Source organism: Alosa pseudoharengus, unplaced genomic scaffold, assembly GCF_046254945.1.
Source record: "Alosa pseudoharengus isolate Yale_2024_CS ecotype anadromous, Long Island Sound unplaced genomic scaffold, YU_APseudo_1.1 YU_APseudo_1.1_scf_7, whole genome shotgun sequence".
Taxonomy (NCBI): domain Eukaryota; kingdom Metazoa; phylum Chordata; class Actinopteri; order Clupeiformes; family Clupeidae; genus Alosa; species Alosa pseudoharengus.
Window position 1 is genome coordinate 15,267,178 of NW_027468859.1, and position 13,619 is coordinate 15,280,796.

Genomic DNA, 13,619 nt, shown 5'->3' on the forward strand with positions numbered 1-13,619 from the left:
TTGAACATATTTTAATCTGTATTTATAAAAAAAATACTGTAGATTAGATTGATGTGTTAAAATTATGATCGATAGTCTAATAATGGCATTATTAAGTGAAGAGTACCTGATGACTTGTTCAGGACTTGAAAAAGATTGGGACTTGGACTTGGAATCGACTTGGCTTGATGTGACTTGGACTTGGACTCGACTTGCCCTTCTCTGTATTTACTTGGGACTTGACTTGGACTTGACTGATAAGACTTGGGACTTACTTGTGACTTGCCAAACAGTGACTTGGTCCCACTTCTGGTTTATACCAGACAAAGTATAGGCCTAACTAGGCTATTTGATCATGTAGTCTATGTTTGGATCATAGGCATGATGATTCATTCATGGCTTTATAAAATATCAACATCCCATGTTGCTTTTAGAGTATTCTCCCATTAATAAATAAATTAATAGTAGAATTAAATTAAAAGTAGAATTGCACATAGCAAGAAGCTGGTCTGAGGGCAGATCTGGCGTTGTGCTATCTCACAGTTTTGACCATTTTTATCAAAAAATATTTTGAAAACAATCAATGGTATTATCTTAATATTCTGGCAAGTTTTAAATATGATGGTCGAAAGTGGACCAGAGGTGGCGATCCGATATCTGGAAATCTGATCTCACTATGGGTTTGTGTTCACAATTTGGTCCCCCTCACTTTCAAAATATCTCCTGCGCCCCTGCCGCAGGAACACCACCAGTTTCAAGAAGTGCGAGGCTGTGTTGCGGCATTGACTACAGGTAGCTCTCTCTCTTGTAGCCCTTTCACAGAGCTCCCGCTGCTCTTCGTCGGTATATTCCGGCTCGACAAAATATGGACATCCATCAAACCGAAAGGGTTCATCCTCGATGTCTTCAAATTCGTTCAAATAACCTGCCATCTCTTATGTCTCCTGTTTGCGTTCAGTGCTTCTCTTATGCGCTGAGTGCTTTCTTTTGGCAACAATGTTTCACGCGAGATTCACTTCACATCCCAGAGTTCTGTTTTCCCACTTGGCGCCTGCCTGTATGTGAACCAGTCGTGAACGGTAATGTGTTTCTTTTTAATAAACTGCCTGTGCACTTACAAAGTTCTCAATGCTTCGGTTTACATGTAGAGACCATCATTATGCTACCGTGTAAGTGTGGTGCTATTTTGAGCCTTGTTAGTGGTATAGAAATAGCGATTACTTTTGACTGTATGTGTGCCCCGAAGGCTAGCGTTAAACGCTAATTAGCGGTTTGTAATAAAACTGGTCACATTCCACTAGCATGAAAACAAATCCCAGTGAACGGTCGAACTCGGTACACATGTGTTATTAACCCCTAGGTTCATTTTGCGCCGTAATTGTCCTTTAATAAATTAGCCTGATCCTCAGCTGATAACAGAAGGGGTAGACAACGTTAGCAAGTGGCCAGAGATTCATTGGCCCGCCATATACGGCTATCTGGTTGACAAGCCCAGTCTGTTGACAAGCCCAGTATGTAATCCTGACCCTCTGTTCTGGCCAGCCATTGATCCCAACAGGAGAACCCCTCACCTGTCTTCCAGGTTTGCAGTTTCAAGCTCCTCCTTCTATTTTTTTCCCAGCAGCCAGTGAAGGAGGTGCCACCACAGCCACGTTCTCCACCCCCTCCCGCATCCGTTCCCATGACTATGCCACTTCCCTTACCATCTTTAGATGTCACCATGTTGGCACCGCTCTCCATCTCAACTTCAGCCATCACCACGGCCACTGCTAGGACGGCCGCAGCATCTCTGCAGCACATGCACCTGGCCTCAACAGGTAAGTTCACCTGCCATGATGCAATCACAACCTCACTGTGACATTGTCACATCATCATAATAACACACGTCCTGCAAGCAGTGTTGGGAACGTTACTTTATAAAAGTAATTAGTTATAGTTACTCACTACTTGTTCCAAAAAGTAACTGAGTTAGTAACTCAATTACTCTATGATAAGAGTAACTCGTTACCAGGAAAAGTAACTATTTGCGTTAATGTTACAAAAAATAAGTTATATATATATGTCAAAGATTTTGTTTTTTTTGAGCAGTTTTGAGCAGCCAGTTATAGAACAGACAGGTGTTTGTAGGCTACATAACTTTCAATATTTATTAGATAGATAGATAGATAGATAGATACTTTATTGATCCCCAAGGGGAAATTCAAGATATTGCACATCGACAGACCTATGGTTGACTTCAGCCTGTGTCATAGGTTTTTGTTGTGAGGCAGAAAGATCTAGCTTTTGCTGCTTGGAGGACTTTGCGCCGACTCCTTCTTTGCTAGCTATCATCTGGTGGAGGTATCGGTGTGTAGAAACACTGGCTCTGATTGGCTATCATGAAACATGACTCTGCCTTAGCCAATCATAATCGCTTACGTCGTTATTAACCCACCTCCTCAATAGCTGTGAGCCAGGGTGCGTTAGGATTACACAGTTTATTCCAGAGCCCGTCTACGGAGAGCCTGGCCACTCCGTATTAAGTCCCATTGTACCGAATTTTGGTTGCAGTTCCATCAGATTTCCACTGGGGGCGATCGCCATGAGTGCAGAATGAATGGGAGTCAATGGAGCTAGACGGCTAAATTTGTCTCTTTCACCTGATTGTCCTTGACAAATCTCAGATTTGATTGTAGTTTGTATAACTTCAACATGGGTTATAGGTCAAAAGTTGAACGACTACTTATGTCCTTTTGATTTCTTACAGTTTGGGTCGTTGTTGCCCATAACACGCTAGCATTGTGCTAATGAGTGCCATCATTGACACGTTTGAAAGGCTTTTTAGAACAATTAAGTGACTTTAAAAAATATAATACTCCACCAAGTGTATTTTCTTTGCCTCCCCTTTCGAATACAATATTCAAATTACTTGAAAAAAAATTATATCCCGAGAAAAGTGGATTTTGAGGGGTACAGCTCCATAGACCTCCATGCATTCTGCACTCGTGGACGAGCGCCCTCATGTGGAACCACAGAAGGAACTGCAACCAGTTCAGAAACCGGAAGTTTTCCGAGAGTGGCAGTTCTCCCCTTATTAGACATTCTCTGGTTTATTCAATCAATGCATAGTAACGCACCACATTTAACGTCCAGTAACGTTAACGGCGTTGTAACGACGGGAAAAGTAATTAGTTAGATTACCCCGTTAGTGAAAAAAAAAACTTTGTTACCTAACGCCGTTCTTTTAAACGGCGTTATTCCAAACACTGCCTGCAAGCAACTGTCTGATTACAATCATGTAGCACTTAATGTTCATTGGAACTGTTATTATGCACTTCTGATTCCTTCAAGCCTAAAATGGCATAGCAGCTGCAGCATACTCTCCTCACTCTGATACACCTAAGAGCGGTAGAGAAAACCGAGTGGCGACACTCCCATAAGAGACCATGGAAAAAGATGGCAACGCTTTTCCATGCCAGTTTCTGGGTTATGACAGTTTTGGAACTGAAAACTGCCAATCAATTGGTCAGTAGCCAATGAGTTACTAGATCATACCCTCCAGCATCAGAAATGCATTGACCTCTCCAGAATAAGTCCCGCCTCCGTAACTTCCGTATCCATCCAACTTCCGGGCGTGGATTGTCTATGAGAAATAACATGCCGTTTCGAAATATCATACCGGTAAAACATCTGTAGGTAGCGAAGTTGAAAAAGCTGGTGGGCAGATTGGCCTACACACTTCTGCCATCTAGTTTCCACTGGATTTTTTGATTGTCGGTGCCGTTTAAGTAGTATACTATAGACTATACTACTTAAACGGCACCGAAAATCAAAAAATCCAGTGGAAACTAGATGGCAGAAGTGTGTAGGCCAATCTGCCCAGCAGCTTTTTCTACTTTGTCACCTACAGAGTTTGACAGGTACGATCTTTCAAAACGCCATGTTATTTCCCATAGACAATCCACGCCCGGAAGTTGGATGGATACGGAAGTTAGGAGGCGGGATATATTCTGGAGAGGTCTATTCCACCCTCCAGCGATACAGCCATTCTGGGGTGCGTTTTCCAAAACAATAGTTGCTAACCTAAAAAATAAACCAGCAAAGAAAATCCACCAGTGTGTGGTGATCCTTCACATCACTTTCTTTTAATCTTATTGACGACTGCACCTTACCACAACTGGAAGGCTGTGCAACTTTATCCTTTTAAATAGTTGCTAACCTGTTAGCATAGTTACAGAGACCTATCTTGCGATTTTTCCTATGGGAAAATAACATGGGGTTTTGAATTAGGGACCGTTCGTTATTTATAAACGGGGTCACCGGAGGAAAATAGGGGAGGGTCATGTCTTTTTATTCTTTGTTGAGGGGAGGGTCACCTAACTTTTTTTGTCCAGGAGGGGGGGGTCACCCATCTTTTGTATTAATGAAAACAGCAAAAAATCAAAGTGGCTTGTTTGATTGTTGATTTCTGTCGCCATATAACGTTCTCTTTCGTTCCATAGCTCTGTCAATATTGAACAATGAAAATAAGGGAGATTTCCCAGGTTTCTCACGCAAAATACGGAAAATGTCAACATCCGTCCCCATTAACGTTGGAAGGGTTGGAGCAACAAAGTAGCCTAGGCTACTTTATTCACGCCTAACAGCCTATATCCATTTGGTCAACTTTATCCAGCCCTAAAAAAGCTAACTTTGGTTTACTTGTAGTTTACCATGTAGCCTAGCCTAACTTTAAACAGTGTGCATGCTTATAAAGCATACTTGTGCTTCATTCATCCACACATCCAGCTCCTAACGTTTTGACAAGCATTTCTACCAATTGACCTTGTTCCTGCCCATCTCTAGCTTTGCTGTCTCCATCCTTTCTGTTTTTGTTGTTTGCAAAAAAAAATATAGTAGGCCCTATTTATTGCTAACCAGCAACAAGTGCAATTTGTTAATCGCTGTCATTCTCTCTGCTGCCAACAAAAATGTGTTACGTTCCAAGTAGCAGTGCGTAATTCTGCTTCATAAAGCAGAATACAGAATACAAATACATGTGTCATATAAATAGCCAGTTTATGGTCTACAGTGTAGGCTAGAGTTGGTAAGTTATGGTAGGCCAACTTGGAGTGAATATACAGGGGGATTTCTTTGGCTCTTAGCCTGGCAGGTGCGCACGTAGACCTAGCCTACGGCCGAACACTGCAAGCGCCAATGAATCGTGCTCTCACAACAACCACGTCGTTAACTTAAATAGGCCTATAGGTTAACATCACTCTGAGTTCGCATTCAAACAAGCAAAACGATGATTTGAATACATCTGTTTCTCTGGAAGGGCAAGGGGTAACAACAGGACAAGACAGGCCAGAATGCAGGACTAATGTTATGAGAGTATTACAGTAATATGGGATATTCTACGGGAAAATATTAAAACGGCAAGACAGCGGGGAAAAGTTAAAATGATAGGCCTAAACCCGGAAAAAGTTGGCTTGTTAGGTATTTTTCGGTCCCTGTGATTATTTGTGAAATTGTGCAAACGGTCTTTTCAAGTCATTTGAGAAGGAAGGAGTGTAGCAAGCTCCCAAATTGACGCTCGTCTGAGAAATTGAGTTTTGGATAATATTCAGCTTCGGCAGCTTTACAATGACTGAGGAAGCCTAGAGACGAGTCCATAGCAACAAGTTCATGTGTTGAATTTGTTATTACCCAGTGTGCTTTGTTGAATGGTCTCAATGTTTTATTGTTTTATTTCATGTGAATACTTACTAGAGGAGTAAATTATTTCAAGTAGGCTAATGCAGTTGCAGGAAGTGTGCATTTAGTTTCCATGCTTATTGTGTTTCCACAACAATGTTAGTGAGTAAATCTACAGAAATGGCCACCATCTTGGTGAAGTGTGATGTGTAAGATCAGAAAGCAGAGGGTGAGTTTAGAACGATTGCATAAGTCGATGTGTTTTCATAGCGCTCCATAGCGCAAGTATCGACGATTAGTCGGGGAGGGTCATGTCATTATTGGAAAAACTGATGGAGGGTCGTTGAAAAATTTCTTACAGGCAGGGGAGGGTCATGCAACTTTTGATTGAAGCACTCAAAATCCCTCCGGTGACCCCGTTTATAAATAACGAACGGTCCCTTATCGCAACTCTCGTGGGGACGAAGAAGTCTGAAATGCAAACGTTTTTGCTACCCCAGAGCTAACTCGCAATGCAACATGCCATAGGTGGGCAATTCCATGCAAAGGTCATCCTTACCATGGAAAAAAAAAGTTGTGCGTACGCAAATAAAACTGTTGTTAAAATCTTCATTTAAGTCTATATTTTATTGTTTGTAATTGATCTGATTGAATTTGGTGGAGAATTACACTCTTTTTACATCATAAATATGGTGTGCAACCATACAGAAACAACATTTTTCACATGGTAATATTATACATATTTAAAAAGTGGATAAATGGACCCAAGGTTCAAACAAATTGTGTCATTTGACAAATTCCATATCGACAAGGGAATGGTAGAGCAATGTCTATGCTCAGCTTGCCTTTAAGAGCACAACTCCTTACATTTGTAAGGCTTTTGTTTTTAAGTCAGCAAGTTCCATGGCCATGTCACATCCATAACGTTTTATAGGAAAAGTTTATACTACACATACAGTGTTGATGCGACAATGTCCAAAGTGTCTGTGCAAAGCTGATTTATATCAATGTAAAGTGTTATGACCAAATTGTGCCCCTTTCTTACTTTTAAAACCTTTAATGGTGCGTTATGGATGTGACGTTATGGATGTTACATAATGTGAATTTACAAGACGGAGACTTTATTATACATCAAAGCCGATAAAACGTCTGTTCTGGTGGCATGTCAGTTTTAACGCATTTCACCTTAGTGTTTACAATTGACATTTCAAAGATTATTAGGTTGATCAAAACCACAGGGAGGCCTTGCCTAACCATTAGCAAAACAAACATAATATTAAAATACCTCCAGTGATTAGCCTAGCCATAGCCTATTTTCAAGTGGCCTAATAATGAAAATCTGAGCGATTATCTTCCTGTAACTTTCATACTCTTGTTGTACAGTAACTGGATTATCGTGTTAGCTGGTGAAGATGGCTGACTTTGCAGCTGGAGTTAACATAGCAACCTCCTTCTGTTGCAGATCTGTTCAGCCTGCCGTTCACATCTGTTTAACACAGTTTAATTTTAAATGTGACGCGATATGCCAGCATTTGAAGTGTCAGGTCCTCTGTAGCTAATACCCACAGAGTAACATGAGTAACGGCAGCAATAAACTAGATGTACCGCATAGCGGTACAAAATATGACCGCATCTCAGTCCTGCATATTCTCTTCGCAAAAATAAATCACGCTTGTCAATTTGTCTCCTGCAACTCATGTGCATGTAAATGAGTGTGTGCATATGTGAGTTTGCTTTTGTTTATAAGAGTGTGTGTGAGTGTGTGTGTCTGTGTGTGTGTGTGTCTGTGTGTGTGCATGTGTGTGTCTGTGTGTGTGCATGTGCGTGCCTGTGTTTGTGTGTTTATGTGTGTGTGTGTGTGTGTGTGTGCGTGTGTGTGTTTGCATGTGCACATGCGTATGCGTGCCTGTGTGTGTGTGTGTTTATGTGTCTGCATTCATGTGGGTGGGTGTTTGTGCATGTGTGTGTGTGTGTGTGTGCTTGCCTGTCTGAATGTGTTTGTGTGTGTGTGTGCTTGCCAGTCTGTATGTGTGCGATTGTGCGTGTGTGTGTGTGTGTGTGTGTGTGTGTGTGTGTGCATGTGCGTGTGTGTGCAGGTGCGTGTGTGCACGTGCGCGTGCATGTACTTTATGTGTGCAAATCACAAATGAGTGAGTATGGGTTAGGTTGATGTGGGCTCTTGAGACTAACATACCATAAATATTTTGTCATTTTGGGTGCAACGGTTCAGGTAGGGCTAGTTATTTAGTGGAGTGGCCACCAAGTTTCATGTTCCCTGGTGTTTCAGTAACCCGGGAATCACTGACCAAAATTGATGACGGTAAAAAAAAAAAATGCTTTTTTTAAAAAATATTTTAAATGACTTGTTGTCCTGATTCTTCCTGTGGATCTTAGTGGGCACTGAGGAAGCAATAATTTCATCGCTAGTTTTTCATGATACTATTTCAATTGTTTCAATTGTTTCATATCAAAATTCACTACTTAATTATGTGTTTTATGTAGTTTGTCGAGGACTGGTTCAGACACGTCACATCCATAACGTGAAACCGTCACATCCATAACGCCAGTTTTTCCCACATAATGCATTACGAAAATGACGCATAGTTTCAAAAACACACTTTTTGTGTTCATTCAAGTCTCCTTCATGCTACATATATCATAGTTTCGGCAGTTTCCTTAAAAATTCACAGAGTTTGTAGAAAACCTGTAATCTCTCACAAAAGTGTGTCCATTTCATGTCACATCCATAACGCTGATAAAATGCCTTGTATTCTTAGGATGGGAGGACAGAGGTTACATTAAAAGTTATGCAAATTAATTCACTGATACTAATTTTGCCCCCACACTAAGGCATTTTGTTTACCAATATGAGTCCAATTGTCACATCCATAACGCTGGAACTGCCCAGGTAGTTAGCTTCAATTCACACCCAGATCTCCTTATATGGGCAAAGATGGCAGTTTGGTTCTTTTTTGTAGGCGAACTTCAGAGGTCTACGGGAAATTGCATTGCAACCAACAAGGTTGCTCAACTATGGTTTTGGGGAGGGGGGGCCAAATGATCCCACAGCCCTATGTTACCACATTTCTAGGTTAGGGTTGGGTTGGGTTTAGGGTTAGGGTCTGGGAACATAGAGCTGTGGGAGCATTAGGGCTGTGGAAACATAGAGCTGCGGGAACATACTGTAGGGCTGTGGGAACAGTAGGCACGCTCCCGTTTAGGGAAACGCGACCCAGCACAGTTTTTTTGGAACTGTTGATCGGAGACATCAAAGAATTTTACAACTCTCTCTTTCTATGGCTCTGACCTATGCAAAAAAAAATTTATTATCATTTTGCTTAGGTGCAGTTACAGTAACCTGCTGGGAGGCAAAAAATATCCCTGCTGGCATCAACATTTTTGCATCAGCTTACCCTATTTTACGCAAATACCTTCAAATGGAGTCACTTAAGTCAGATGAAAACATAAACTACCTTTGAATAGCTGTTACAAATTAAATGTTGCATGTAGGTTTCATTTGTAATTACTTGATTTTTTTAGCAGATATTTGTTAATTCAGTGTAGGCTACTTCAACTCAACAAGCTAATAGTCTTACCTGTAATAAAGGACCACAATGGAAATAAGTCTTTGGGCTTTATTGTGTCATCCCTGTCTATTTATGTATTTTAATGTATGACACAGAGTACTGTTTCATATTTTACATTTAAGTGGTCAAAATAAAATCAATCAATCAATCAATTTAGTTGTGACTAATGTCTGCCTTGCTAGATTGAAAAAAATTTACTTGTCATCTTCCACTCATGCCTCGTTTACAACTTGCATCACTGCAGGAATTTTTCAGGGCCGCACTGAAGTACCTACTCTGAGGCAAGGACTTGATTCAGCCCCATAGATGTTCTTGGAATGTTCTTGGAATGTTGCATTATGGGGCAGTTCGTCTACAGGAAATGCAATCAAGCCACGGCCCCGTAAAACTAAGTTCAAGTTCCTGTGATGGAAACGGCACTACTGTGAAGATATCATAACGTGCAGATGATCTTCCTCTCCCTGATGTTGTAATAACACTGCTTTCTTACCATGCTTGCCCCTTCTAGTGGCGACATCCTTCAACATGCCAAAGGCCCCAGATGAGGACAGTGATGCCCTGCCACTGACACACATATCAGAGGAGGACAGTAATGTCCCACCACACATCAGAGCTCTGAGGTCCTTGAGACACGCTGGCATCACAGCCGTCTTCACAGGACAGACAGTAAGGAGCTGTACACGCAACCACCACACACAGTGTGACATTACACATCCACTACTTAATCACCACACACAGTGTGACATTACACATCCACTACTTAATCACCACACACACTGTGACGTTGGAGTGTAGTGGCCTGCCTGGAAATCAATGGGCCTGGATTTCAGTCTCTAAAGCCTTGACTAAAAGTAACTGGGTTTCCATTCAACATTTTAATGTGCATTTTGACCATTCGATAGTAACTGGAAAAACTTGAAATTTGCATACAGTCTTCTAATGCTCATAGAAGAAAGGGTTGGATTAACTATTGATTCACATACTGTAGGTAGGACCATGTGATTCAAATGGATGGAAACAGTTTATTCACATTTGTTGCAGTTCTTTCTATGTGTTTACATTAACATTGCCCTGGCCAGAAGTCAGAAGTCTTCTCTTGATTAGGAGAATGTCCATTTTTAATTTGCATAACACAGAGTGGACAGAAACACATACAGATGTGCATTTCTTTGGCCAAAATTATACAAATGCGCTTTAAATATGAATGAGCTGTATGGAAACTGAGCTACTGACAAGTGCTACTGACACCTTTGCACGTTTACTGGATACTGCCATTACTCAATCATGACACATTTTTGAAGGAGCACGGTTACCTTTTGGGAAGGTAGCTAAAAGGGAGCTATAGGCTAACTGATGATGTAACCAGTGCTAAGCTACAGTAGGTTAACATTGTAGGACTGGATTATTGCACACACAGAGAAGAGAAGGGTATCCTTTTATCAAACAACTCTGGGGTAGACTGCAAATATGCTAATTTCCTAAAAAGTTGGCGTGTTCCTTTAACATTTATTAATGGTATTCTAAGCGATGTTACACGGTTTCTAAGCTAAAACATTTTTTGTAACCTATCTAGCCCATTACCCATTATCTCGACACAAACTAATGCATTATTGTTGTGCTACACAGTTAAAACACAACCAACACTATGACATGACTAATTTCACATTTTACTCATGTTCCTTATGTTGTCAGAAAGCAGAGAATGCGCTCCTGTTGTGTCCTGCAGAGGGTGCTGTTCTGGTGGATGTGGACACCCTGGTGCCGACCCACGATGCTGAGGGGAGACCTATCCCAGAGTGGAAGAGGCAGGTGATGGTGCGAAGGCTGCATGCCAGACTCAGCGAGGAACACCAGCAGCACAAGGTACTTATTACCTTTTGTCGCTCACTGGTGTTCAGGATGATACACCAGTCTGTATCGGCCACATCTGACTTTAGACTTGCTGTGCTGGGTCTTTGCCAGTATTTGTATTAGATCCATTTTAGAGCTGCAGATCTTGGTAAACCTCAGTGGAATACAGGCAGGTGATATGCAGATGGGGCAGCCGTGGCCTACTGGTTAGCGCTTCGGACTTGTAACCGGAGGGTTGCCGGTTTGAACCCCGTCCAGTAGGAACGGCTGAAGTGCCCTTGAGCAAGGCACCTAACCCCTCACTGCTCCCTGAGCGCCGCTGTAGCAGGCGGGATTAGTGTGTGCTTCAGCTCACTGTGTGTTCAGTCACTGTGTGCTGAGTGTGTTTCACTAATTCGCGGATTAGGATAAATGCATAGACCAAATTTCCCTCACGGGATCAAAAGAGTATACTTATACTTACTTATACAATGTATGCTATCAGTCTAATTCCCCCTCAATTTCCCAATGTTGACAACACATTAATCTGGTGGGTAACATTCAATGTTAGCTTCATTAGCTTGCTAACTAGCTAACTTCATATCGTCAACGTAACATAGCCAACTAGCACACAAAACTATTTGTACGGACATTCTAGGGAATGACCATTATGTGAGAATAATGTAAGCTGCAACTTATAAGTATGTGGTGTTATGACATAAGGCTTGCTAAATTGAGCTAATCAGCCTAGCCATTGAAAACAGTTCTACAATGAGTCCACTCGAGATAGTTCTGGCTGTGTAACTGGAAGACTGAGTTGTATACCAGCTAACTTATGTTAGCAAGCTTGCCACCCACAGCTTGCCAGTAGCGATTATAGTAGTTGTTTAGCTGTCAATCTCGGTATACCCTCAAGTGCTGCGCAAGCCCTCAGTCATGTGCTGGTGGAGACGGATTGTGTGAGCCGAACGTTAATGTTACCCTACTCATATCCCTATTCTTTAGGAATGTGTAAGTTTGAATTTAATTTGATCTGCATGAGTACCAGTGTAAGATCTGGACTGGATTCACAGGTCTGAGTCAGATGGTGTTAGAGGTACTGATATCTGTAGTATGACTGTGTGTCTCTGCATGGGCAGGATCCAGGCTGGAGGTTCTCCCAAGTGCATGATGCCCTCTTAGGGCCCTTTGGGGAACTGCTGACTGAAGATGACCTGATGTTCCTGGAGCGTCAAATTGAGAACGCCTCGGAGGAGCATCGTTTCCATGCCTACGAGGCTGAGCTCACACGATTAGCTGAGAGGCTCCAGGCCATCCTGCCTGCCCCAGTCATCAACATCACTGTCAACACACAGCCCCAACAACTGTCGCCTGGCAACGAGGGCACCCTCTCGTTACCTGCCTGGTACAGCCGCATCTACGGCATTGTTAGGAGCCTGAACCACCTCCTCGGCATCCTTACGGAGCACAGCATCTCTGAGGGGCTGGGGGATGACCCTAATGCCAGGCTACCCCTGGCTCTGACCCCCTCCTCCCTGCCTCTTCTCCCGCTGGGGCAACCAGTGGGGGGCAGAAGCAGGAGGGAGAGGGTGCAGACGGAGATCGAGCAGGCGGGGGTGTCTGTGCGTCTACTCAGGTCTAACTTCGAGGGCCAGACGGGGCTTGCGCACCCACTGACTGGAAGGCTGCACAACCCAGAGGCACTGCGACTGAACACTGTTACCACAGCAGCAGACAAGCTACTACCTCTGTCTGTTCCAACTGAGTCAGACGGAAATAGAGCTGAGACTGAGCATGCTCCAAACACTCCTCACCTCAGGGTTAACCCAACCTCTGGCCCCAGAGTCACCTCCGACCCTGGCCCAAATGTGACCCTCCACCCCAACCTAGGCAGGAACTCCAGCACCCCAATCTCGCACCGCTGCTCTCCCATCATGGACTCAGGTAGCCTGAGGAAGGAACGGATTGTGGTTCTGTTCCTGAGCCACTGGAAGAGGTCAGCGTATGCCATCAGCCTGAGGGCCAAGCTCACGCTGGGCATTCACGAGCCTGGCCACTCTCCAGCCCTGCAGGGGGCAATCAATCCCACCAGCATCGAGCTCCAGCGCCACAGTCCAGCCCCAGACAACCCCCTCAGAGACATCTCACCGCACCACTGTCTCCCAGTAGACACCCAACTAGGTCCCAACTTACAGCACATGACTTTACCCCCACAGACACAGACAAGCTACAACTCGGTGCATCAGAGTTTAGCATCAGATCCTAAGGCCGGCACCAATTCAGTGTACCAGAGTCTTCCAGCTTGCACCAAGGCAAGTCACAACTTCAAGCAACTGAGCCAAGTAGGAGACACTCTGCCCTGCAGTGGTGCCATGCACAGGGTCTGCAGGCAGATGATGTTTGTGCACAAGATGATCAGCACCTGGAAAAGGACTGGCAGCAGCAGCAGGGATTTGGTTCGTCAGGGCTCTGGTGCCAGTCCGCCCCGGCGCCTCACCTACTCCCCGGAGCAGTTCCTCTCCCAGGCAGACGGGGGCGCTGTCCCTTACAGCCGCCTGACGCTGGACC

At 43.4% G+C, this 13,619-nt stretch overlaps 1 protein-coding gene across 1 annotated transcript in view; it reads left to right on the forward strand.

Moving 5' to 3' along the window:
* Nucleotides 1-1,699: 1,699 nt before the first annotated feature.
* The window catches only part of espnlb (espin like b), a 12,342-nt gene continuing 422 nt past the window's right edge, over nucleotides 1,700-13,619 (forward strand). Inside the window, exons 1-4 of the mRNA XM_076273226.1 lie at nucleotides 1,700-1,796; nucleotides 9,730-9,887; nucleotides 10,914-11,084; nucleotides 12,164-13,619. The exon at nucleotides 12,164-13,619 is cut by the window's right edge and continues 422 nt beyond it. Of these exons, the coding sequence (XP_076129341.1) occupies nucleotides 1,700-1,796; nucleotides 9,730-9,887; nucleotides 10,914-11,084; nucleotides 12,164-13,619 (1,882 nt within the window). The remainder of the gene's footprint in view (nucleotides 1,797-9,729; nucleotides 9,888-10,913; nucleotides 11,085-12,163) is intronic.